Source organism: Salvelinus alpinus, chromosome 22, assembly GCF_045679555.1.
Source record: "Salvelinus alpinus chromosome 22, SLU_Salpinus.1, whole genome shotgun sequence".
Taxonomy (NCBI): Eukaryota; Metazoa; Chordata; class Actinopteri; order Salmoniformes; family Salmonidae; genus Salvelinus; species Salvelinus alpinus.
The window spans coordinates 4,236,763-4,264,678 of record NC_092107.1 but is presented as its reverse complement, the minus strand read 5'-3'; the positions used below and the strand labels follow the sequence as shown (position 1 = coordinate 4,264,678).

General features: G+C 43.5%; 1 protein-coding gene across 1 annotated transcript; it reads left to right on the top strand.

Moving 5' to 3' along the window:
* The first annotated feature begins 1,006 nt into the window (after window positions 1-1,006).
* LOC139548825 (BICD family-like cargo adapter 1) lies at window positions 1,007-19,646 on the top strand. Its single transcript, XM_071358689.1, has 8 exons — window positions 1,007-1,458; window positions 4,747-4,962; window positions 9,527-9,646; window positions 9,916-10,062; window positions 10,869-11,051; window positions 16,144-16,247; window positions 16,528-16,648; window positions 17,844-19,646. Exons 1-8 carry the CDS (start codon window positions 1,207-1,209, stop codon window positions 18,084-18,086), a joined length of 1,386 nt encoding a protein of 461 aa, XP_071214790.1. The 5' UTR covers window positions 1,007-1,206; the 3' UTR covers window positions 18,087-19,646.
* Window positions 19,647-27,916: the final 8,270 nt, after the last annotated feature.

Here is a 27,916-nt window from a genome sequence, read left to right as displayed (position 1 = left end):
CCAGGAACAGGGTTGGCGATCCCTGATCTGGACTAAAAAGAAGTTGAATTACCATTGAATTTGATCAGTCCTTTTGTCATAATCTTTCATACAGAAGGCTAGTGTCGCCTACCTAGTTAGACTGATCAGCAATCAAGGAAGGCTGATAGGACCAATTTGATCAAATACAACCTTCTACATCAGAGACCCCACAGAGATGCATTAGCTTTTAAATTAACGTTAAAGTTATGGATAAAAAAAACTATGTGATTGTGCTGTTTATTATAGAGACCATTGACTCTGAGTAGGCAAGGATAAGTGTGTCCTCGCTGACCTCATATTGTGATACCTCTCTGTATAGCCTAGTCCTTGAGTCCCCGTATTTAGTGCTTAGGGCCCATGTGTGGCATCCTGTCATGCTTTCGGCACACTCCCTTTAGGAGCCCTGCCATATATACAGATGCCCTGGAACAATGGCAGTGCCATGCGTCAGGATGCTGTGTCTTTTATTATGGTGCTGCTGGCCCCTGCTCCCTGAAGCCTTGTGGTAGCTGAGCTGTGACCCCAGGGTAGCGCCTATACAAAGGAGTGGGACACATTCCACATGCAGACACAGGCAGGGCTGCAATCCAGCCGAGGCTGGGACTCTGGATCTGTTCACACAGGGTGCCATTTGTTCAAGGACTGTCTCACTGGCATGAAAGAGAACATGACTGAGACAGAGGCATTATGAAGAAGTGGGAGAGGGAAGGTCAACAAATATCTAATAGGCTACTCTTCCACAGTTAGGCCAATTGAACAGCAATTTGATTTAGTCAGTCATTGAACAATAATAAACAATTTTCTAATTTGGAGGAAGATGTTAGGCTAGCGCACTTACTGCAAGGGGCAGTAACTGATTTGAATTGTCAAATGTATATGTTTAGGGTGGTACAAACAGACTTCGGGGAGGTAACTGTTGCACAGCGACGCATCAGACGCGCAGGTTTAAGTAGGTGTAATGGATTCTCTGCGGACCAGCCTACTTTCACTCGCATCATACTGGAGACCGCCTTGTCAAACCACAGGTTCATTCGCGCACAGGCTGCGCACGGGGGCATAGGCAACTGCTAAATAGTTATTGAAATGGACCTGAATGACTGAGTTGACAAATATGCCACCATTTGTGTTTTTTAGATTTGAAATGTAATATATTATTATGTGGCTATTTCCATTAAATCAGGAAATATGGATCGACTTGGTGAATGGAGTTTCAAACCGAAGAAGATGAAAGTGGAATTGGAGGATGGTTTTTATTTTGATTATGATGCGGAAGAAATATCTGATTATCAAGACCCCAATCAACTTTTAGCTGCTTTGAAACAAAAGGAGGAAGAAGTCCTTTTGGCGGCCCAGCTGGGAAATGCATTGCTTTTGGAAAATCGTCAGTTGAAAGAACAGAGCGACAAACTTAATGAACAGTATGCATACAAACTTGAGGTAAGAGAGAAGTGTTAAAAGCAGCCCCTTGTGTTGTACGAGATGATGAAGGTTGTTGTGGTCGTTCCAGTGAATGTGTAATATGCGCGCTTGTTCCTATCTTAAATTTAATGAAAACATGATTCACAAGCGCTTCTAATTTAGATCTTGAAAAGGAGGCCTATGCAATGAGTCAATTTATAAACTATTGTTAAATATTTATTTCGATAGGGTTTATTAAAAACAACATTTAGGGTAGGTTTTTTCCTAATTTTCTTTACATTTCTCATCGACTATGTGACAGCAAATGTAATTAATCACTGAGAGAAATATAACATAATAGTTAAGTAGGATACTGGTTTCTACTTACCTCACTACTCTGGCATGTTGATAATCATTCCAGACAGAGCAAGTCATAGTTTCAACCAATGTTTTGACTATGTTAACAGCCATTGATAGAATGTGCATTTCGCTGAACCTGCTACAACATCTGCAAAATATGTGTACATTCTTTGAAAAAAAGGCGCTATCTAGAACCTAAAAGGGTTCTTCGGCTGTCCCCACAGGAGAACCATTTGAAGAGGGGGTTCAAAGAGTTCTCCTCTCTGCTGCCAATGACTGGAACGACGTTAGACAATCACTGAAGTTGCAGACTTATATCTCCCTCACTAACTTTAAGCGTCAACTGTCAACGCAGTTTACTGGTCGCTGCAGCTGTACACAGCCCATCTGTAAATAGCCCATCCAACCAACTACCTACCTCATCCCCATATTTGTTTTTGTTTTTCTGCTCTTTTGCACACCAGTATATCTACTTGCTCATCTTCATCTGCACATATATCATTCCAGTGTAAATTGTAATTACTTCGCCACTATTGGCCTATTTATTGCCTTACCCCCTTACATAATTTGCACACACTGTATACAGATTTTTCCATTGTGTTGTTGACTGTACATTTGTTTATCCCATGTGTAAATCTGTGTTGTTGTTTTTGTGCACTGCTTTGCTTTATCTTGGCCAGGTCGCCATTGTAAATGAGAACTTGTTCTCAACTGGCCTACTTGGTTAAATAAAGGTGAAATGAAAAAATAAAATAAAAAACCTATGAAGAATCCTTTTTGGTTCCAGGTAGAACCCCTTTCTCACAGATGGTTCTACATGGAACCCAAAAGGGTTCTACCTGGAACCAAAAAGGGTTCTCCTATGGGGACAGCCGGAGAACAGTTTTGAAACCGTTTCTAAGAGTGTACACGACCAATAAAATTGTATTTTATTTGCTATGTGTTGACATATCATTCAAGGTAAACAACATCAAACAAATAGTTGTGGAAATTACCAGCAGGGACACCTGAAGTCAGTCTTAAATTAATAATTATTTATTATCAGCATTCTGGAGAGGTTCCAACAATCTTAATGCACCATAGTACACGTCGGTCAGGAGCTCTGCCGGGGAAGTCCAGTTAGTTCTCTTATATACTGCTTACACAGACAGACAAGTTATATTTGCGTAATTTACATTATTCATTATTCATCATTAATTCGTCATTAACGTTTGGTTCCTGTCTGTGACCGACCAATACCTCACGAGGCTTTTTCTCTCCAAGCTGAGACCTTGAAACTGAGATACCCCTTTCGTTTCTCAAAGCAATGTTCTGGGCGTACTGCCAAATTACTTTTACGATAGTGAGGATTCCTCCCAGGCACGATCAATCAGTCACTTGCATGAACCCAATCGAATTGGTTATTAGAAAAGCACAAACGTAACATTTTCCCTCACAGTCTTTACATCATGCAAGTCTTTATAATACAATGTATAAATAGGCAATTATAAAGCAGCGCAATTTCACCCAAATTATTAAACTTCAGGTTCACCTGTGGCTTGAGAAAGAATGAAAGGTTTTTAGGTAGGCCTTTGAAAATATTCACAAACATGTCATAGGTGGATGGATGGATCTAGTATTCTTAGGGGTCTACAGCCTATATGACCATCATCTAAGGAGGCTAGCACTTTCCTCTTCAAAGGAGATGTCATAAGAATGTACTGAGTCTGAGCTTCCCCGTAAAACAAAGACCAATGTTATAACACTGCACTTTTTCTCTGCTCTCTGAATAGCTCTTTTGTGTTTGTGTGATAAGCCTGAGTTCCACGCACCCTTTTCCCCTCACTGGGTTGCTAATTAATATGGACATCTCATTAAAACAGCACAGAGATGTATTCAATAAATTGCTCCCTCCATGTGAGGAAAAGCATATAACTTTAATCCAATATCAGGTAGGGAAGGGTGTTACACCTGCAGTCTGCATCTTCCTCAAATGTATGTCTTGCTTCTCAGGAACAAAACAAGCACATTCTGTTGTTTGTGCACCTTCTGTACTTGTTGAGTCCCTGACGGGTCTAGTTAGAGCCATCTGCAGTTTGTTGCACCCTCATTCCCATTAGGCCTGACCTTGTAGTAAACACCACCGGAAGCATATGATGCCCTGTCTGTATCTGGAGAGTATTAATTAATAAATAGCCGTGGGAAGTAGGGGTCCTGAGGGTGCTGCAGCACCCCCTGATAAATCAAAATAAAATAAGTAATAATAATCACAGAATGTGTGAACTAGGCCTTTATTGCTCCTGTATGAGTGGGGGGGAAAATGTATTGTCCCCCCCGCCCCATGAAGTAATGTAGTTACGGTTGTCACCCAGTCGCTCAGATTTACAATGTTTCTCTTACTGCTATGCTGTATGGAATTTTATAAGCTTCCCAGAGAGGGCTGTAGCTTTCCTAGATCCAATAAGTGTCTTTAACAGCTGGGGATGAATCCACATTAGGAGATGTTTCAGAGACAGTTTTACTGCTGTCTGTGTGGATGGATAGATCTAATGTAGGGCTGTCTAGGCATCAGAGGTGCAAAAACATGGAATATTAAATAGACCAGTCACCAAACTGATTTATTGGTTTACTATTATGAAATAATTATAGTTTCTATTACAGAAAGTATATTACACACTTGTCATTATGTCATAGTCTAACCATGTCTGGTCTTCGATGCTGTGTGCTCTGTAGAGTTTATAGTTACAATAAAAAGATAACTGAGGTGTACCAGACTTTTTAAATACCAATTATGCATCACCTAGCTTCAATAAGTACACAGTAATAACACAGCAACAGCTACTGTACAAATACTCTTAATGTTCTCTTTCAGTAATATAATGGATTAGAATGAAATAGCAGTGGCATCAGTCTCCTAATCACAGACCAAAGAGACCCCCATTGGCACGCATTCACTGTGCCCATCTGTTTGTTATGTGTTGCCCACAGGAGTTGGAGCAGGGCAGGCATGATCTGCGGTTGAAGCTGGAGGGGTGCCAGTCTGGGTGGATGAGCCAGGTTGGGGACCTGGAGAGAGACATGAGGGATTTGAGTGGCCAGGTGGCCAGGCTGACCCAGGCCCTGACCGACGCAGAGAGGGACAAGACCAGGGCCCAGGAGGAAGACACAGAACACACCCAGCGCCTCAGAGAACAGCTCAGCACCGTGAGTACATACCACCCCTTCACACCTGGGTCATGTTCATTAAGCACCAATGGAAGTAAACAGACATTTATTTAATTTGCTAGCAATAAGCCCAGCAAGGAAGGCTAACATTTTATCTCAATCTCTTAATTCAAAGACTCAATCATGGACACTCTTACTGACAGTTGTGGCTGCTTTGTGTGATGTATTGCTGTCTCTACCTTCTTGCCCTATATGCTGTTGTCTGTGCCCAATAATGTTTGTACCATGTTTTGTGCTACTACTATTTTGTGTTGCTACCATGTTGTTGTTGTGTTGCTGCCATGCTATGTTGTTGTCTTAGGTCCCTCTTTATGTAGTGTTGTCTCTCTTGTTGTGATGTGTGTTTTGTCCTAAATATATATATTTTTTATCCCAGCCCCAGTCCCCGCAGGAGGCCTTTTGCCTTTTGGTAGGCCGTCATTGTAAATAAGAATTTGTTCTTAACTGACATGCCTAGTTAAATAAAGGTTAAATAAAAGAAAAGAAAGAATGCTGTACATAAGACCCTTTGTTATTTTGGTCATATAAAGTGACATGTGAAAATATTTCTCTATTAAGGCAGAAGTAAATAAAAGCCCGTCATTGTAGTAACACATTAACCTTAGTGAAACCTAACCACTCTATGCCTGGGGTTAGCGCCAACAGCGATGAGGTGGGGTGTTACCCAATCTACCTACTGAAAATAAATGTACTGTACTAAGACTACCGCTGTAAAAAGCAAGGCCACAGATATTAGGTAATACATAGTAATAGTAGCTAAGTAATACACAGACAGTACATATAAGCAATAAAATGTAGATAAAAAACGAACCTGTGATTAAGTGAACCCACTTCAGCAGTTCAGGATCAGGTGAAAGGTCAGGATCTTATTACATGAATGTCATTAAGTTACATTGCCTAAAGGCAACCCATCTAGCTGGGAGGCTATAGGAGTGGATGCCAACATTTTGTAAAGAGGAGTAGGGAGTGGGACTGAAAGAATATCAACTCAATTTGAATGTGGTCTAGGTCTTCAGAGCAGGGAGACATCAGTGGACCTTGGGAAAATACTAATATCTGAAATTGGTCTATGAATTGTATCTGTCATCACTGGAATGAATTGTATACTGAGCCATGTAGCTCTGAGCTGTAGAAGACCTAGACCACGTGATTGGAAAACCACAGCTGTCAGGCTGTGTACTCATGCTTCAATGTGACTCATGTTTACTTTATTATAACTATATCCACAATGATACCTAATACTAACCCTACAACACTTTTTTGTTGTTAAGGTGAGGTCCTGGGTTATCCCTATAAATGCTGTGTAGGTGAAAACCATAATACCTAAGACTGGAAGCTTTCCGTTGCAGTCAATTAGGTATTTTATAGTCTCTTATCAGTTTTGTAAGTACAGTAGAAGAACTGATTGGCTAAATAACAGGCCATTGTGTACTAGGCTAGCAACCTTGATTGGGCCGCTAGACTAGTTCTCTGCCAACTAACAACAAGGGTGTTGTTTTGCATTGTTGAATTTTATGATTGTGACGTAAACTTACAGTTAGTGAAACACATGACTAACCACCTGGACTCTGTGCTTGTCTTAAGTGTGGAAGTTGAATATCTAACTTCATTCCAGTGCATGGACATAAGTCAATGGAAAAAAGCACAACCTCCCTTTGACTGCTCAGTATTCTTCAGTTCAGATAGAGGAACCATGATCGTCACCACCCTGTGGTCAGAGGATGTAGAGGAAATATTTTCTATTTATCACTCACAGTCTCCCAGAATTCCAAAAGGGGCAGAAAACTTTATATTTACAGGAGCTCTCTATCTGAGTTCTGGAGGAGGAGGAAGTGGAGAGAAGTGGGTTCATTCTGCTGACTGGCTTCCACCATGGATGACTCTGAGTTCTCTGGAAATGTAAACGTAAAAGAACAGCTAGAGAGTAGTACTTCAGACGCTGTTGTTGTGGAGAGGAAAGGTTTGAAGAGTGTTTCTCTCGGTCCGGTCACTGACGTCTTCTTACCGGACGTGGTAGTGAACGGTGGTGGTGGTACCCCTCTCTCCAGGTGTGCAGCACTGCCTGGCACGGTGAGTGTGTGTGTAAGAGAGAGAGGGGGGGGGGGGCATCGATGTGTTTAATATCTGAATGGTGGTTTGTATAACTATACAATCAGTGTACCTAAAGAGAGATTTCAATAGGGTATGTGTACAACAGTGTCTGAATGGGATTGTATGTGTGGTTGAAGTGGTTGAAGTGGTTCTATATTACCAGGGTCTGATGGGCCTAACTGTAGTGTGAGAAATTAGACAGAGCATGACAGGAATCAGGGGGAGGGAGGTTACCACTCAAAGAGCTTCGATATATCACCTTGACCACCAGGTATTAAACTAACATCCACAAAACAACCTATGATCACACTACTAGGAAAACAGAAATCCCTTTCAGCTAATAAATATCTCTGGAGACCACTAGATATGCTTACTGTTGCTGTTCACCTCAGTTGTAAAGGAAGTGTGAAAAGTATGTTGATCTTTGCCAGTCAGAAACTGGTTCGTTATCAGGTTTTGCTGCATCTATGAAGGTTATTCAAACATTTGAGTGTGAGAGGAAATTAGTATTTAGACATCTGTGACTAACTGGCAGTGTCATTGTTTTTTTTACATTCTCTATCCTGTCAGCAGTTTTGAATGTGAACATGGAGATGATACAAAAGAATTGATGGATCTTGGCCTCACTATTCTACAGAATACCTAATCCGCATTCCTCTGTGAACAATGCTTCACTCAGAGTCTAGCATTCACTTCTGTTGGTTCTAGTGTACTTCATACAGATGTTCTGTGGAAGCTCAAGTCAAACACTTGCATTGAAATAACATGATGTACACATACTTTTGGCGAAGGAACATGTTACTCTGAAGGGAGTACGGTTGCAGTTTGATAAGCTGGAAATGAGAACAACTCTTGGTTGATTAAACATCTCTCTGTTTGTTAGTACCTTTTCAGAAATGACGTAATTGTCCAATCTACCTTACAGGAAAAGGCAACATAAGGAAAGAAACAAGTGCACATGTCTCAAACAAGGAAGTTAATAATATTGCTTTTGATCACTGGTGTGATGAATCATGCCATTCTACAGGTGAAAAAGACATTCAACCTAAAAGGGTTTAGCTAAGGTTTTCAACTTTAGATTTAGACACCAATAAAATTACTCTGTAACCTGAAACACCCGCACTTTTCTTTGGCATTTGGCCAACAGGATATACTTTGATTTCCATAGTGATGGCACCTGTTATATCCCTCACTCCCGATTTACGTTTATGTAGAATTAGACACGCAATTTGAGGCCTCCTTTTTTGACCTTTGACTCAGACAGCGTCACGCCGTTTAGAGAGGGAAGCGCCAGGAAGATCTATCATTGGAGAAGATATACATCTATCACTCTTTCCATTGAGGGTTTTACTCCCATGATGCGTGTGCTAATGTTATCTACGAGTCCTCCCATCCCAGGGGAATGCTTTGTCCCACCACTCTGAGAGGGCCCTTGGGGTCTACTACTGCGGTAGGAATCAGCTTCTATGTGCATCATAGTTTAGACAAAGGAAGGCCAAGTCTTGTAGCTCAGTAGGGGGGTATTGTATTTGATTTTGTGTCCCTAACAAATGGAGCGTGCCTCTGTGGATTCCTAGTGGGCCGCTTGCTCCATTGTCCGTATTCGTTCCAAGATAAGCCGTGGACGGGACTCTGGGGCTGACTGACACAAGCATGCATCCTTGCCACTCCCCCTACTGTGTGTGTCTACATGCCCCCTGTTTTTGTTTCTGTCCGTCAGTGCTCATTCAACTACACAAAATTAGTTCTACATTGGAACCTATGGCACATAACCTTTTAAGTAAGGGAGAAAACTTTTACTTTCCTCAACTCTCTTGGTACACTCTTAGAAAAAAAGGCTCTAAAAGGGTTTTTCGGCTGTCCCCAAAGGAGAACCCTTTTTGGTTCCAGGTAGAACTATTTTGGGTTCCATTTTGAACCATCTATGGTAAGGGTTCTGCATGGAACTCAAAAGGGTTCTACCTGAATCCAAAAATGGTTCTTCAAAGGGTTCCCCTATGTGGACAACCAAAGAACACTTTTAGGTTCTAGATATCACCTTTTGTGTAGACATATGTCAATAATAGCTTAGTAAGCCATCTGGTAGTTAATGGAACAATGGTCACACAGAGAGATGTTTCTCCTTATTTTGTTATGACGAAAACATAAGCACATGTGCTGGAGGCAAGAACCATTCCTTTGACTGTATTATGTGATCTTAGTTTTCCATTTGCAGCGTAGCTAACAGCAACCAATAATACAGATTCACTTATTTAATATTACACTTCCTCGTATTTTGTCTATATTTTAGATATTTATCTCTGGATCTAATATCTAGTGACTTAAATGTCTCTACTATTTTAGTCTCAGGTATCTCATGTCTCCTAAACCTGGTGCCTCTTTCTCTTGCCTCCCCTGTCTCTCTATGTATATCTAATACCTGTCTCTGGTGTCTGTCTGTGCTGCGGTCTAGGCGATGGAGGTGGAGAGGGCAATGGCCAGTCAACTGCAGACCCTGAAACTCGAGCTCCGTCAGAGAGGCCACCATAACAGACCACAGGATGAGGAGCTGCTCAGTGCCATGAGTGAGCAGGTAGGCTACGCACACGCACACACGTACACACACAGTTTTGCATTGCTATCCTTGTGGGGACCAAATAATTGATTCCCATCCAAAATCCTATTTTCTCTAACCCCTAACCCTATATCTAACCATAACCCTAACCTTAATTCTAATCCTAACTCTACTTGTAACCCTAAACCTAACCCCTAAGACCAGAAGACTTCTGGTCTCCACAAGGATTGTTAAACAAAAAAACACACACACACATACACTTTGTCTCGCTCCCTGTGTGTGCCCAGGTGGTGCGTCTGTCCCAGAGGGAGCAGGCTCTGGAGGAGCGGCTGGAGAGTGTGTGTCAGGAGAACGCAGACCTACGGGACAGACTGGCCTCCCTACACACACGCTCAGCTCTACAGGACCAACACAACCAGCAGCAGAGCCAACAGGTATACACACATAATTTAGTTTTGGTATCTTTCTCCTTGTTTACTCACTAATATCACGTCAATAGTGCACACTTGTCTAAGTGACTGTGACCCTCGGATACACTGTTGGTAATTGGGGTGATGTGCACTATTGGGGTGATTTTGGGGTGATTTTACACAGAGTGATGTGTAAAAGATGTGTAAAATTGCAAGAAGATTTGCTTTAAAACGGCAACATTTTCTTTGCACCCCATGACAAAATGTGTAGAATTGCAGGAAATATGCTTTAAACCTGCAAAATGTTCTCTCTGCCAACAAGAGGGGTGTGAACAGTTTGTGTCATGAACAGTGCTTGTGCACATAGAAATAGACGTGGTGCGCGCAAGGGGGGCCGGGGATAAAATGTTTGGGAACCCCTGATCTTTGCTTTACAATAGACTCATCCCTCCCATTGTCACATGTCATTTCAACGTGCATTGCTGGATTCCACACTGGCCGTAGTGGAGTTTCTGCACCAGGCTGGACTCTGGCATGTCAGTTTACATTTTTGACCTAACTTTACAATAGCACTGTATGTTGATATTGTGCACATGTTGTCTAATATGTGATTTATGGATGACATTTGCATGTTATGTATACTTGTGTGTTTCTAGAGCTAGAGCTAGATTTGCAATACTCAGACTGATTGGGTCTGAATCGCATTGTGTTTGAATAATGTGGTTGATTTTAGATAACACTGACCAGACCTTATGTATCTCTCTTTGTGTGTGTTTCCCTCTGTATGTTTTTCTGTGTGTGTGTGTGTGCCCCTCTCTGTGTGTGGGTAGCTGACGGAGGCATGGCAGGAGGCTGCGGCTGCGAGGGGGCGTTCACAGCAGCTTCAGGTCCAGGTGGAGGAGCTGCAGGAGGAGGTCTCCCTGCAGTACAGGAGTAGCCATGGAAACACATCCCTACTGTCTGAGCTGGAGACCAGTCTGGACACCATGGGCTTGGGCCATGACAGAGAACAGGTAACACTATAGAAACTAGGAGACATGGGACAGAGGACCTAGGACATAAGAGACAGGGGGCATAGGACATAAGAGACATAAGACAAAGGCAATGGTTAGCACACTTATACTGGGTTAATACCCTTTGGTGCATGCATAGTCTTAGTACGTATCAGAGTTAGATGCCTAGATTATTGTGATATTTATCTTTACACTCTTAGAAAAAAAGGTGCAATCTAGAACCTAAAAGAGTTCTTCGGACATAAGAGACGGGGTGCCTAGGACAAAGGCAAGATTTAGCACACTTATCCTGGGTTAATACTCTTGGTACGTACATAGTCTTAGTACATATAGGAGAACCCTTTTTGGTTCCAGGTTAAACCCTTTTAGGTTCCATGTGGAACCCTTTCCACAGAGGGTTTACATGGAACCCCAAAAAATGGTTCTACATGGAACCAAAAAGGGTTCTACCTGGAGCCAAAAAGGGTTCTCCTATGGGGACAGCCAAAGAACCCCTTTGGAACCCTTTTTTCTAAAAGGTGAATACAGTATGAGGTATTAGAAAGATAAAGAGAGATATGCATTCAAAGTCCATTCCCGGTATGTAAAAGGAATTTCCAGGTGCACAAAAAGGATAGTAGTCTTTCTGGTTGATTACAAGTTGCAACAGAAGGACACCAACCAGCACAGAAGCAGAGAACATGTCTAACTGGCCTTGATATCCTAATCAGACGGCACCAAATGTTCTTTAAACACCAGCCTCTTGGACACAGGCCCTTTATATCCTAATTGTAGGAAGTCAAAACAAAAAGGCAGTAACTTTGCCAGCTTCTACAGAATCGCACAGTGTCCATAGAATGTCATCAATACAATAGTGAATAATCAGTGTCCTCTGCCCTTGTACCTCCAGTCTGGCGTCAATCACTATCAACAGATATGAGAATAATCCATAACATTCAGCGTCAAGTCTAGTGACCGTCAGTCTGCACCTTGAGTGTCACAAATTGAACACTGGAAATTATGTGTATTACAGAAACTCCAAATATGCTAAACATTGTGTTGATCACTTAAGTATTCCCACTACACTGTAATGGAAGAATGATTCATAGCAACATAACATTCTGGATATGTTCTTGGTGACTCTGTGTGATGGTACAGTACCTACCTCTGTAAAGGAACATGTCTTACCTCGTGTGTCCTGTCTTCAAAGAGAAAGAAACAACAAGGGGAACATTATTTGCAAGAGCTTTGCCACTAGCTACTGAGGTGTGAACGTATTACAGCTCCTGAGTACAGGGTACAATTATTATTATACCACATTTTGACTGTCTGATTCTGTCATTATTTCAGTTTGTTTTGTTCCATACCAGGAAACTGATGTTTTAGTGCACCCATGAGTCATTCGCTAGCCTACATTTCCTGTTTGGTTGAACCACATAAGCTAGATGGATCTTTCCACCGCTCACTGTCAGAGAGCACACACATTCAGTCAGGTTTTGTGTTAAAGTGGTTATACCTATGGAAGGTTTTTTCCTATAGAACTCAGTAGTCTCAAAGAAAGAAACTGTGATCTTTGACTCATAAAAGCTCTAGGGAAAGACCGATTAGGTAGTGAGGTGAGGTACAGTGCCTTCGGAAAGTACTCAGACCCCTTTAACTTTTCCACATTTTGTTATGTTACAGCCTTTTTCTAAAATTGATTAAATAGTTTTTTCCCCCAACTCATCAATCTACACACAATAACCCATAATGACGAAGCAAAAAACGTTTTTTATTTATTTTTGCTAATTTATAAACAATAAAAACCGGAAATATTAAATTTACTAAAGTATTCATACCCTTTACTAAGTACTTTGTTGAAGCACCTTTGGCAGTGATTACAGCATCGATACTTGTTGTGTACAAGACTACAAGCTTGGCACACTTGTATTTGGGGAATTTCTCCCATTCTTCTCTGCACATCCTCTCAGGCGCTGTCAAGTTGGATGGGGAGCATCTCTGAACAGCTATTTTCAGGTCTCTCCAGAGATGTTCAGGTTCAAGTCCGATCAGGTTCAAGTCCGGGCTCTGGCTGGGCCACTCAAGGACATTCACAGACTTGTCCCGAAGCCACTCTAGCATTGACTTGGCTGTGTGCTTAGGGTTGTTGTCCTGTTGGAAGGTGAACCTTCGCCCCAGTCTGAGGACCTGAGCGCTCTGGAACAGGTTTTCATCAAGGATCTCTCTGTACTTTGCTCTGTTCATCTTTGCCTCGATCCTGACTAGTCTCCCAGTCCCTAACGCTTAAGAACATCCCCACAGCATGATGCTGCCACCACCATGCTTCCCCATAGGGATGGTGCAAGGTTTCCTCCTGAGGTGATGCTTGACATTCAGGCCAAAGAGTTGGTTTCATTAGAACAGAGAATCTTATTTCTCATGTTCTGAAAGTCTTTAGGTGCCTTTTGGCAAAGTCCAAGCGGGCTGTCATGTGCCTTTTACTGAGGAGTGGTTGGTGGAGTGCTGTAGAGATTGTTGTCCTTCTGGAAGGTTTACTTTGACAGAGAGCTCTCTACAAAAAAAAAACGTAACATTTTTACAAATTAATACAAATTAAATTAAATTAATTAAAACTTAAATATAGTCATTGCATTCACCTCCTTTTGTTTAGGCATGCTTAAATTTGTTCAGGAGTAAAATTTGGTTAAACAAATCTCATAATAAGTTACATGCAAATAATAGGGGTTGACTTTATTTTTGAATAACTACTCCTTCCTCTGTCCCCCATACATACAACATCTGTCAGGTCCCCCAGTCAAGTATAGAATTTTAAGCACAGATTCAACTGCAAAGGCCAGGTAGCTTTTCAAATGCCTCATAAAAAAAGGCAGTAATTGGTAGATGGGTAACAATAACAAATCAGACATTGAATATCTCTTTAAGCATGGTCAAGTTAATAATTATGCTCTGGATGATGTATTAAACCACCCAGACACATCAACGTTGGTCATCTTTCTGAACTGAGCTGCAGGAAAATAAGGAAACTGCTCAGTGATGTCAACATGATGTCATTGGTGATTTTAAAACAGAGTCCAATGGCTGTGATGGGAGAACAATGTTGTTGATCCATCCTCAGTTTAGTGACTTTGCAATAATGACCTAAATAACAGAGTGAAAAGAAGAATACAAATAAACAGAATACAAATATTCCAAAACATGCATCCTGTATGCAACAAGGCACTGCAAAAAACACGGCAAAGAAATACACTTTCTGGCCTAAATGCAAAGCCTTTATTCAATTCCCCCATTTAATTAATATATGCTCTGTTGTTAGAGGTTGAAAGACAGAAACACCACAGTCTACCTTACCTGTAAAGGTGCTATTGTGTTTGTGTCATACAATACCATGGACCGGTATAAGGACAGATGACGTTGGAGTTATGTCAGTGCTGTGGTTTTTGGTTTGCGTCTCTGTTGAGACATTGTTGTTTGAAGCCTGTGGCTGCAATCTGGGAGAGGAGTGGTTGGGAATGTTGAATGCTTCACAGATCACAGCAGGTAAGGTTTATTATTCCCACTAGGAAACCCACTTTTCCAGGAAAGTGCCGGTCAAAACAATGCAAGTGTTGTTTCCCCTAGTTTTAGTGCCTACACTGGTCATAGAGAGGGAAAGGGAAACGAGACTGGTGAAATCATGATGTTATCAGACAAAAAATGAAAATAACCAAAGGATGAAACGAGAAGCACGAACAGAAGATGAAAATGAACATAGTCTACAGGAGAACCGACCTGAATATGAGATGGACAACAGGTACAGCAACAAGGTCAACACTGATACATAGATAATACTAAATCACCTCCACCTCTTACAGTCGGCTCAGCCCAGCACACGAGGGCTCATTGTTCAGAGTCCTCAGTACAGTGCCCGGGTTCTCACATGGATTGCCGGCCCTGACAACAAAGCCCTGATTCATCCCCTAGGAGACAGAGACATTAACACAGCGATCAGGTGTCAGTCAAGCCTGCGTTCCATGGAGATTTAGATTTAGACACAATAAATGCAGTGGTGTAAAGTACTTAAGTAAAAATACTTGAAAGGACTACTTAAGTAGTTTTTTTGTGGTATCTGTACTGTACTTTATTTATATTTTTGACAACTTTTACTTTTACTTTACTACTTTCATAAAGAAAATAATGTACTTTTTACGCCATACGTTTTCCCTGACACCCAAAAGTGCTCGTTACATTTTGAATGCTTAGCAGGACAGGAAAATGGTCCAATTCACGCACTTATCAAGAGAACATCCCTGGTCTTCCCTACTGCCTCTGATCTGGCGGACTCACTAAACACAAATGCTTGTTTTTAAATGATGTCTGAGTGTTGGAGTGTCCTGCTGGCTATCGATAAATTAAAAAAAACAAGAAATTGTGCCACCTGTTTTGCTTAATATAAGGAATTAATTCATTTATAATTTACGTTTACTTTTGATACTTAAGTATATTTGAGCAATTACATTTACTTTTGATACTTAAGTATATTTTTAACCAAATACTTTTAGACTTTTACTCAAGTAGTATTTTACTGGGTGACTCAGAATCATTTTCTATTAAGGTATCTTTACTTAAGTATGACAATTAGGAACTTTTTCCACCACTGAATAAAATGAGTTTATGTGTTGCTGGCCTATTTGTGTGGGGCTCTAGGGGCTGGGGACTGGGCTGGAGAGAGAGCGAGAGGGTTTTTTCGGTACAATGACAGTCAGTTTACAGCTCTGAATGTCCAGTAAATACCATGAGCTACTGTTTTATAACACAACACCCACCTGTCCTGTGTGTTCACTCATAGAGTGGCAGGTCAATAGAACACCCCAGGCTAGAAACTATGCCATCTAATGTAATTTGAACCTAATTTGTACATAACTAAGTACCACAGACACTGAATAGTCTGCTTTAGTCGTGGTTACATTGGCTCATCTCAGTGTGTGTGGTTTGTGCACCACCTAGTGGTCATTTTGGTTATGAGTTCTTGATACAACAGGAGTTGAATCCAAGACATTGGAGTTGCTTATATTGGACTCTGGTTTCAGTTCACTATATTCTCTCTTGTCCTCTCCCCTCCTTTAAAATCTCCCAGCTCCAGGAGGAGAATGCTGAGCTGAGGCTGAGGCTCGGAAATAGACAGGATGAAGAAGAGTTGGCCCAACAGGCCATCAGAGACAGAGATGAAGCCATAGCTAAGTAGGTGTGGTTTTGCCTTTATCGTTTAGTTATTTTCTGTCTTTATCGTTTAATTATTTTTACTCTTTGTAATTTCCGTCAATGTAATTTTCACACAGCATTTATCATTCTTAAAATGACATGTTGCATTTATACGTAGTTCATGCCATTTTATGTGTAAGTGTAAGATATGTCCGTGTGCTGGGTTGTTGTTGGAAAATTGCCACATTTGTTTGCTATGAATCTATGATGATGTCACTGTGACCTAACATGTGTTTGTCCCGCTGTTACATCATGGCAGGAAGAACCTGATGGAGGCGGAGCTGGTGAGGAGTAAGAATGACATGATGTGTCTGAACAATCAGCTGCTGGAGGCTATACAACGCAAGTTGGAGCTGTCTCAGGAGCTAGAGGCCTGGCAGGTGGGTTTCCACGGTCTCTCTGTCTGTCTCTGTTTCTGTCACCCCCCTCACTCTTTCTCTGTCTCTCTTTCGCTCTCTCTCCGTCTCTGAATCTCTCTTTATCTATCTCTGTCTCTCCCTTCCTCTGCTCCTCTCTTGCACTCTCGTAACATATTAGGGCACTTTCATAAGCTCTGTGAAAATATTATTAAGCCTATTATCTTTAGGGCACCTCCTATAGTCAAAATGTAATCGAATCGCTGGTCACAGAGTCAGAACTCTAGTGTTCCATAGAGACTGCTCTTTAACTGTAGTATCCTCACTGGTGTTAGGCACACAGCAACCTTTAAACAGCCCTCTAAGTTTGGAGTGAAGGGATCTGAACATAACGACAGGTGGCCAAGACTAGAAGTCTCTCTACTACTCTAGTCTACTGCTGAGTCACGGTGCTAGTGCCAGGCCATCTGCTTGGTGACTACTTCCCTCTAGTGGTCATATGAAGACATGGCAACATATTCACTGTAACTGACCAGTTCAATGGAGTTTTGCTTAATATAAGGAATTAATTAATTTATACTTTTACGTTTACTTTTGATACTTAAGTATATTTGAGCAATTACATTTACTTTTGATACTTAAGTATATTTTTAACCAAATACTTTTAGACTTTTACTCAAGTAGTATTTTACTGGGTGACTCAGAATCATTTTCTATTAAGGTATCTTTACTTAAGTATGACAATTAGGAACTTTTTCCACCACTGAATAAAATGAGTTTGTGTTGCTGGCCTATTTGTGTGGGGCTCTAGGGGCTGGGGACTGGGCTGGAGAGAGAGCGAGAGAGTTTTTTCGGTACAATGACAGTCAGTTTACAGCTCTGAATGTCCAGTAAATACCATGAGCTACTGTTTTATAACACAACACCCACCTGTCCTGTGTGTTCACTCATAGAGTGGCAGGTCAATAGAACACCCCAGGCTAGAAACTATGCCATCTAATGTAATTTTAACCTAATTTGTACATAACTAAGTACCACAGACACTGAATAGTCTGCTTTAGTCGTGGTTACGATTGAAACTTTCCCACAATTTCAACCTCATGCTATTAGAAGCGTATTTAATCTCTCGTTATATCCAGCTTTTGCATTTAAAATGTATGTAAAGTGTAATCAGCCTCATTATCAACAGAGGTGTAATGTTCTTACTTATTTTCTACAGGATGATATCCAGATCATCATCAACCAGCAGCTGAGGACCCAGCAGCAGTTGGAGCAGGTCGAGAAGAAGCCTGCCTCTAACCCCATGTCCTTCTGGAGGAGACCCAGCACAGCTTCCTCCACCAGGCCCCGCCGGCCCTCCTCCTACCCCGCTTCCTGGACCTCAGAAGCTGGGCAAGAGAAGCCCCAGTCCCCCTGGAGAGACTGGCTTCGACGGGGCAAGGTGACACAGCCAGGCAAATAGTAAGCTGGAATGTCTGTTGCTTCACCTTGGAGGACTGGCACATAGCACAGAAATGTCTTGACCAGCTGGCCATTGAAGAAGGCGAGTCGAGTCATCAAGGCAAGAACAAGCTGGTGGAAATAACACTACTGAGTGGAACTATCAGTCTTGGTAGATAGAGTACCAAGCAGAACAGGACAGGCCGAACACTCAGTAATGTTATATAGTAGACTTCAGTAGAGTATTAGAATTCAAGACCATGGTGTGACAAGAGCCCTAATGGACAAAGAGTTATCAATAAGTAGACAGTAGTTTCCCCACTGTCACTGAGAATAACCTAAGAACATAAAAAGCATGTTAGAGCAGGTTAAAAAGCCTCTACCATGGTAAATACTAGAATGGCCAGGGAGTCACACACTAGGATAGTAACTACTAGCATGGCCAGGGAGTCACACACTAGGATGGTGAGAGTCACAACAACGAAAGATGCTTAGAAGTTGTGCCGTCTTCTGCCTTATAATGAAGTCATTGATGCCCGAGATTGTAAATGTATGAGTGAATGTCAATGTTTGAAAGAATACTGACAGTATTTGGTCAGACGAATTATTTCATCCAACCTTTATTTAGGTAATGTGCAGACAGACTGAAGGGACATGAAGTTGATAGAGTGACTGGACTCATAATAACACATAATGAATGTTGTAAATATTTCGGTTTTTAGAAACACAGAGGATCCAGATCTAAGTGGTATTCCACTCACTACAGTCTTTTCAAAATATGTAATAAGATTAAATGTTGCCTGCTGTCGATGCAAAATGTTTTCCATTATGTATTATATATTCAATATTCATAGAAAACAGGCCTTAGTAGAACATAACCAAATACAAGATTGGTGCTCATAAATAAACCAATCATCTACAGAATGTCATGAGTCCTCATGTGAAATGTTGTGGGAACTAGATACATTATGAAATATGTCCAAAATGCATTTCATGCATTGTATTCTTACATTATGTGCCTTAGTTTTTGCCACACTACTGAAGCGGACATTTTGGGGGAAGGGTGCAATATAGATCAACTCTAACTAGGATGGTCATATAAGGTATTTTGATCCAAGTACCAGAATAATCTAATGGACCGAATGCATGTAATATTTTGTCAATACATGATGTAAGTTTGTCCTGTTGTTCATCAACATTTGCTAATTGTTTATTTTCATTTAGGTTTTTATTGACAAAATCAGAATGTCCTCAGATTATTTGATTTAGTAAAAAACACAGAACAATGTTGATTGAATGACTGAAAACTTCTATTACTTCCACCTGTTATTACAAAAGAAATATAGCAAAAATCTAGATTCATATTACTTACTGTTGTAATATATGAATGTTATCAAAGTCCATGCATGTTGTTGTGTATCATGATGTATGTAGTTTATGTATTCTGTATGTAGATGGTGTTTATGTAAATAGTAAGTGACTTGCCTAGTTAAATAAACAAAAAATCTATACTTAAAAAAAATAATATTAGTGAACACAGAATGTCCTTTACACTGAAAATAAAGTCATTTTTCATACAGTACTTAATATGCTATTGCCTTTGATTGATAGTTTGCATGGACTGCATAAAATACTTTGTTGCATACATCACGTAGGCCTACAAGATACAGCTGGTTATCCACATTAACTCCATATAGAAGCATCTTCACCTTGAAAAAACATTAAATCATTTCAGGTCAAACTTGAAAGGTCAAGAATACATTTTAAAACATAATATTGTAACAAATTAGATTTTCTCAAAACTATATCTGCTATATGTAAGAAATGTACTGTAGAAGTATTCATATTTGGAAGTATTTATTTCATCGGCACTGCATACCGGTAAGGCCCATCTGCTAAATATTCTGAAATAACTTAGTTGTCACGACTTCGACCGAGGCAGGCTCTCCTTCCCGTTCGGGTGGCGCTCGGCGGTCGTCGTCACCGGCCTATTAGCTGCCACTGATCCTTTTCTCCCCTCCCTATGTGTTTATTGGGTTCACCTGTTTTGTATTAGGGTGTAATTAGTTGGGCTTATTAGTCAGCCGGCCCGCACGTTTCTTTGTGCGGGATTGTTTGTTAGTAAGAGTGGTGTTTGTTTCGTTCAACGTGTTTACTGGACTGTGTTCGTTTCCCCCGTGTCTGGGGTTGTTTGAGGAGTACACCCAGTGTGTTAGTAGGGTGGCCTAGTTTCTCCGTGTTCATTAAAGAACAGTTGTTATTGCACCTGCTGTTTCCCTGCGCTTGACTTCGCACTCCGACACCCAGGCCTTACAGAATCCCGCACCGGCCAAATGGAGTCAGCAGGAGCAGCGGCCAACCCTCTCCCATCGATGGAGGAACGGGTGCTCCATCATAACACCGTTCTCCACCGTATTGGATCAGCGATGGATTCGATGATGGAGCGAATGGACCGATGGGAGAGGAGTGGTCTCCTCTCTCCACCTTCGGCTCCTCCAGCTCAGGACTCTCCATCCCTCGGCTCCAGCGCTCTCCGTCTGACACTCCCGAGGGATTATGATGGAGCGGCGGCGGGGTGCCAGGGGTTCCTACTCCAACTGGAGCTGTACCTTGCCACCGTAAGACCCACTCCCTCGGGAGCGGAGAGGGTGAGTGTCCTCGTCTCCTGCCTCACGGGTCGTGCTCTGGAGTGGGCGAACGCAGTCTGGAATGGCCCAGACTCCGCGAAGGGGCATTACCCAGAGTTCACCCGCCGTTTTCGTGCCGTATTTGACCATCCTCCAAAGGGCCGAGCGGCGGGAGAACGACTGTTCCACCTTAGGCAGGAGAAGAGGAGCGCCCAGGATTACGCGCTGGAGTTCCGGACCCTGGCTGCAGGATCTGGGTGGAACGACAGGGCCCTTATTGATCACTACCGGTGTAGTCTCCGGGAGGACGTCCGCAGGGAGCTAGCATGTCGGGACACCGCTCTTTCCCTGGATGAGCTGATTGACATGTCCATCCGTCTGGACAATCTGCTGGCTGCCCGCGGGCGTTCTGAGAGGGTCCTGTACGTTCCACCACCCAGCACCTCCACTCCTATTCCGATGGAGTTGGGAGGGGCTGTGCCGAGGGGTACCGGAGGAGGAGGCTTTCCCTGCACCAGCTGTGGTCGGAGAGGACACACGGCCGATCGGTGCTGGGGGGGTCCGTCTGGGAGTCGAGATGGCAGGCGGAACGCTTCTCGATCACCCCAGGTGAGTCAGCACCAAACTCACCCAGAACCCCCTGTTAGTCACATGTTTGTCTTGATTTTTTTCCTTAAATTTTTTCCCTCTTCCCAGCATAGGGCGCTAGTTGATTCAGGCGCAGCTGGGAACTTTATGGATCGCGGACTCGCTCTTAGGTTAAGGGTTCCGCTTGTGCCGATAGATTCTGCCTTTCCCGTGCACTCCCTAGATAGCCGGCCATTAGGGTCAGGGGTGGTCAGGGAGACCACGGTCCCCCTGGACATGGTGACGCAGGGGAAGCATAAGGAGCGTATCAGCTTTTATATTATTGATTCGCCTGCGTTTCCAGTGGTGCTAGGGATTCCCTGGCTGGCCCGGCACAATCCAAAAATTTCGTGGAGACAGGGGGTTCTCCAGGGGTGGTCAAAGGAGTGTTCTGGAAGGTGTTTGGGAGTTTCCATCGGTGCCACGTCGGTGGAAAGTCCAGACCAGGGTTCCACGGTGTGCATTCCCCCCGAGTATGCCGATTTGGCAATCGCTTTCAGTAAAAAGAAAGCGACTAAATTACCACCTCATCAACCGGGAAGGGATTGTGCGATAGATCTCCAGGTAGACGCTGCGCTTCCCAAGAGTCACGTGTACCCATTGTCCCAAGAGGAGACGGTGGCTATGGAGACATATGTCACTGAGTCTCTGGGACAGGGGTACATTCGGTCCTCCATCTCACCCGCCTCCTCGAGTTTCTTTTTTGTGAAGAAAAAGGAGGGAGGTTTGCGTCCGTGTATTGATTATAGAGGTCTAAATGCCATCACCGTGGGGTTTAGTTACCCACTACCTCTCATTGCTACGGCAATGGAATCATTTCACGGAGCGCAGTTCTTCACAAAATTGGATCTCAGGAGCGCGTATAGTCTGGTGCGTATTCGGAAAGGAGACGAGTGGAAAACCGCATTTAGTACCACATCGGGCCATTATGAGTACTGCGTCATGCCGTATGGGTTAAAGAATGCTCCAGCCGTTTTCCAATCCTTTGTAGACGATATTCTCAGGGACCTGCACGGGCAGGGAGTGGTTGTTTATATCGATGACATTCTGATCTACTCAGCCACTCACGCCGCGCATGTGTCTCTGGTACGCAAGGTGCTTGGTAGACTGCTGGAGCATGACCTATATGTCAAGGCTGAGAAGTGTGTGTTCTCCAAACGAGCCGTCTCTTTTCTGGGTTATCGCATTTCCACCTCGGGGGTGGTGGTAGGGAGTGACCGCATTAAGGCCGTGCGTAATTGGCCGACTCCGACCACGGTAAAAGAGGTGCAGCGGTTTTTGGGTTTTGCCAACTACTACCGGAGGTTTATCCGGGGTTTTGGCCAGGTAGCAGCTCCCATTACCTCACTGCTGAAGGGGGGTCCGGTGCGGTTGCAGTGGTCAGCAAAAGCGGACGGAGCTTTCAACAGGTTGAAGGCGCTGTTCACGGATGCGCCCGTGTTGGCGCATCCGGATCCCTCTCTAGCATTCATAGTGGAGGTGGACGCGTCCGAGGCTGGGGTAGGTGCCGTGCTATCACAGCGCTCTGGTACGCCACCAAAACTCCACCCCTGTGCTTTTTTCTCGAAGAAACTCAGCCCAGCGGAGCGTAACTATGATGTGGGGGACCGGGAGTTGTTAGCAGTGGTCAGTGCCCTGAAGGTGTGGAGACACTGGCTTGAGGGGGCTAAGCACCCTTTTCTCATCTGGACCGACCACCAGAATCTGGAGTATATTCGGGCAGCTAGGAGACTGAACCCACATCAGGCAAGGTGGGCCATGTTCTTTACCCGATTCCAGTTTACGTTAACGTATAGACCGGGCTCCCAGAACGTAAAGGCGGATGCACTGTCCCGTTTTTACGACTCGGACGATCGGCCCACCGAACCCACTCCCATCCTTCCCGCCTCAAGGCTGATAGCACCAGTGGTGTGGGAAGTGGACTCGGACATCGAGCGGGCGTTACGGGCGGAACCCGCTCCTCCTCAGTGTCCGGTGGGTCGGAAGTACGTGCCGCTTGGTGTTCGGGACAAATTGATTCGGTGGGCTCACGTTCTACCCTCCTCGGGTCACCCTGGGGTGAAGAGGACAGTGGGGAGCCTTCGGGGGAGGTATTGGTGGCCTACCTTGGCGAGAGACGTTAGGGTTTATGTTTCCTCCTGTTCGGTATGCGCCCAGAGTAAGGCTCCTAGGCACCTTCCTAGAGGGAAGTTACAACCCCTCCCCGTTCCACAACGGCCTTGGTCGCATCTGTCCATAGATTTTCTGACCGATCTTCCCCCGTCTCAGGGGAACACTACTGTACTGGTGATTGTGGATCGGTTCTCGAAGTCCTGTCGTCTCCTCCCGTTGCCCGGTATTCCTACAGCCCTACAGACTGCGGAGGCATTATTCACCCACGTCTTCCGGCACTACGGGGTGCCGGAGGACATCGTTTCTGATCGGGGCCCCCAGTTCACGTCTCGAGTATGGAGGGCGTTCATGGAGCGTCTGGGGGTCTCGGTCAGCCTGACCTCCGGTTATCACCCTGAGAGTAATGGGCAGGTGGAGAGAATGAACCAGGAGGTGGGTAGGTTTCTGCGGTCGTATTGCCAGGACCGGCCAGGGGAGTGGGCGAGATACATTCCCTGGGCCGAAATGGCCCAGAACTCACTACGCCACTCCTCTACTAACGTGTCCCCCTTTCAGTGTGTATTGGGGTACCAGCCGGTCCTGGCACCATGGCATCCGAGCCATACCGAGGCTCCTGCGGTGGAGGAATGGGTGCAGCGTTCCAAGGAGACATGGAGGGCCGTCCAGGAATCTCTCCAACAAGCTAGTGGACGGCAGAAGAGGAGCGCTGACCGCCACCGCAGTGAGGCCCCCGTGTTTGTACCGGGGGACAGGGTCTGGCTCTCGACCCGAAACCTGCCCCTCCGCTTGCCCTGCCGGAAGCTGGGTCCGCAGTGTGTAGGGCCCTTCAAAGTCCTGAGGAGAATAAACGAGGTGTGTTATCGATTACAACTCCCTTCCTATTATCGCATTAACCCCTCGTTTCATGTGTCTCTCCTCAGGCCGGTGGTAGCTGGTCCCCTGCAGGACGGTGAGGTGCCGGAGGTCCCTCCTCCCCCTCTAGACATCGAGGGGTCCCCGGCGTACACGATACGGGCCATTCTGGACTCGAGACGCCGGGTGAGGGGCCTGCAGTACCTCGTGGACTGGGAGGGGTACGGTCCGGAGGAGAGGTGCTGGGTACCGGTGGGGGACATTTTGGATCCGTCTATGCTGAGGGATTTCCATCGCCTCCATCCGGATCGCCCTGCACCTCGTCCTCCGGGTCGACCTCGAGGCCGGTGTCGGCGCGCTGCGGGAGCCGCGCGTCAGAGGGGGGGTACTGCCACGACTTCGACCGAGGCAGGCTCTCCTTCCCGTTCGGGTGGCGCTCGGCGGTCGTCGTCACCGGCCTATTAGCTGCCACTGATCCTTTTCTCCCCCTCCCTATGTGTTTATTGGGTTCACCTGTTTTGTATTAGGGTGTAATTAGTTGGGCTTATTAGTCAGCCGGCCCGCACGTTTCTTTGTGCGGGATTGTTTGTTAGTAAGAGTGGTGTTTGTTTCGTTCTACGTGTTTACTGGACTGTGTTCGTTTCCCCCGTGTCTGGGGATGTTTGAGGAGTACACCCAGTGTGTTAGTAGGGTGGCCTAGTTTCTCCGTGTTCATTAAAGAACAGTTGTTATTGCACCTGCTGTTTCCCTGCGCTTGACTTCGCACTCCGACACCCAGGCCTTACATTAGTACTTTTTTGGAAAGATAAACTTGAAATGAGCATGGTTTATTGACTCGACAACCAAAAACATATATCTAAGTTTAACTTTCTTAATGACCCAGAAAATCAATAGTTATTTCTGGTTGCTTATAAAAGTTGGCTGGCTAATTCTTCATCCTGCTTTGAAGTATACACTTCTGGCCTGGCCAGGCTCATAATAAGGGTGTGTATTACGCTTGGTTTACGTCCATCTGGCAGTGCCAAACAACCTGGATCTATACGTCTTGTTCTATTCTGTTCTGACACCATCACTGATCCTTAAAACAGATTTCATATTGTTCACAGTTTCACCTGAAATAGTCTGGGATCTGGGAATCTGTTCAATGGTAATTTCAATTCTTGATATTTACCTATTGATTCTTGAAGAAAATAACTTAGGAATGCCTTATGAGGTTAGCACACCTGTCTTTATCACAACCTAAATAATTTGAGAGGCGTTAAACATTTCCCCAGCACCATCCCTCAGCTGAATACCAAAACATGTCGCAGGGATGTTGTTGGGTTGTTTTTCGAATCGCAGACTATACATTCAAAGAATGTGGGGTTCAACAAGTGTTCTGCTAAGATCCTCAAGGTTCTTTGAAGAACCTTAAGGCTCTAGGCTCTGAAAATTGCCCTCAAAATGTTATTCGAGGAACCTCCTTAGTTGGTGGGGGTTCTTGCAGGAACCTAGCTAACCAACTGAAACATTTGGATTTGAATTTGAAAGGACAGCAGGTGCAGGCACTTAACTAAAAAATGTAAAGGTCTCAATTTAAGGTAAGGGTTGTCTTGTATGATCTAAATTGATAGTTTTTTTTAATGATGATACGATCTATCTTTTCATATTTGTGCAAATCTTTCTAAAACAGAAAATTAACTAAATTCAATGGGTATCAATCAACAAAGAGGTAAGAATATGTACGCTATAAGAATATGTTGAAGGCTATCTGTATTGGGTGAAGATGACTAAGCTGCTCACTTTTGTGTCTGTGTCTGCAGGTGTACAGACGAGTAGGCATACAAATGCAGTTCCCATTTATGCAGATCACATTCACCATCCTCCTCCCTTACCTCGTCAATGAATATCCCATAGGCCTCTACATTATGGACAAGGTATGTGTATGAAAACCATTGTCAAAAGAGTTTTTTTCATTCACATTCACCACAGAAAACAAGGCATGAATACTGTCATGTGCATGTTTTGTTAATCATCTGTATAAGTACAATTTTTTGGATTCACAGACTTCCCCCTCCCTACACCTCTGATGAATATAACAGGAAACCTGTTCGATCACCATGCTCTGCTAAATCATTCTGGCTATGGATACAGAGAACATCAACACATTAACATCAACACGCCAGAGGATATACCCAATGGACTTGGGGCTCTGCTGGGAGTTTACCTCATATTTGGATTTTTTATTCTGCTTTGTCACTAAAATCATAAACACTGACAACTAAAACATTTATAATAATAGTGGAGTGGGCGTAGTTCAAAAATGAACCCCAAAAGGTTCTTCAAAAGGTTCTACAAGGATCCATTAAAAACCATTTGAATGGGTTCTTCAAAGAACTTATAGGGGTTCCCTCACAGTTTCAATTTGAAGAACCCTTAAAGAATACTCCAGGAACTTTTTATTTTTAGAGTGTAGCTTCAATGTTCTGGTATGCAGCTAATGGGGCATCTCTCTCACAATAACGAGGTGTTTAGACAGGAACATGATAGGCAGTAAACTTCTGGCTGTGTTTTGGAGTGGGATAAAAGAATGAAAGCATACATGGCCTGTGTGGTTGGGCTTCAATCTCAGGCCTTGTTTGCTATTCATAGATTAAGTCAGTTGGAAGACAGAACACAGGAATGTAGGGAGGTTAATAGCAACAAGAAAAACACTGATATGAGGCTACTGTTGTTTATTAAAGATGGGTGTCAGGTACAGGCCGTGCTCTCTGTCTCTGATCATCCTTAGGTGAGGCTATTGGCAGAGGGTCTGCTTGGATATCAACCCCCAGCAGTTTCTACATCTATTTTTGGACATATTATTTAATTATATGTACCCATTGATTCTTGAAGAATATAACTTATAAATGCCTCGTGAGCTTAGTTTAACTGTCGTACCCCATCAGAACCCAAAATTTAAGCTTGTTTCACTCCAATGTTTGTAAACAAAGTAAATATTAACAAACACTTTATGGCCTCAAAACATGGTTAAAACTATCATTTTCATATCATGGATGGTCAGTCCTTGCATCCATAGCTCTGTCTATGAATTTGAGAGTGGACCATCCCTCAGCTTTTTACCGAAACAATGGCAGGGAGTACTCTTTAGTATTGTTTCAACTGCTGATTGGACCTTTAAGACAGTTGTGAAACCGCCACAAGATAGATCTAGAATGATTGGCTGTGTGTGGACGGACCTAGATATAGATGTTATGCTCACCTGCTTCATGATATCATTATCTGTTGGCTGTTAGCTGTTAGCTGTTTGTTTATCTTCCATTTATTGATGAAGATAGAGGAAGAAGATAGACCAACATATTGAGAAATGGCTGGAAGTAGCTTCCGCAGAATAGTCACTTTGTTAGCCACACTTGGTTTATTGCACCAAAAATATTGTGCCTCATCTGCAAAGCAACATGCCATTGGAACCATACTGTAGATCTTAGCATATTTTTTATTTTGGGAGCATGTGAGCCAACGGTAGTGTCGGTAGTATGGTAGTATGGTAGTATGTTTTTGTTCCGACAGAGTAGCCAGGACAGGACCCACAAAGGGGCTGTGTTGTTCCTTTCATGGTGGATGAATAAAGGAAGTCCTTTTCCCTGGCAACTCC

Bases quoted from the DNA above. Each gene is read 5' to 3' on its own strand.
- LOC139548825 (XM_071358689.1), top strand. From the start codon at position 1,207: ATGGATCGACTTGGTGAATGGAGTTTCAAACCGAAGAAGATGAAAGTG. The intron at 4,963-9,526 runs GTGAGTACATAC...GCTGCGGTCTAG, and splicing joins TCAGAGAACAGCTCAGCACC to GCGATGGAGGTGGAGAGGGC. The intron at 11,052-16,143 runs GTAACACTATAG...AAAATCTCCCAG, and splicing joins TGGGCCATGACAGAGAACAG to CTCCAGGAGGAGAATGCTGA.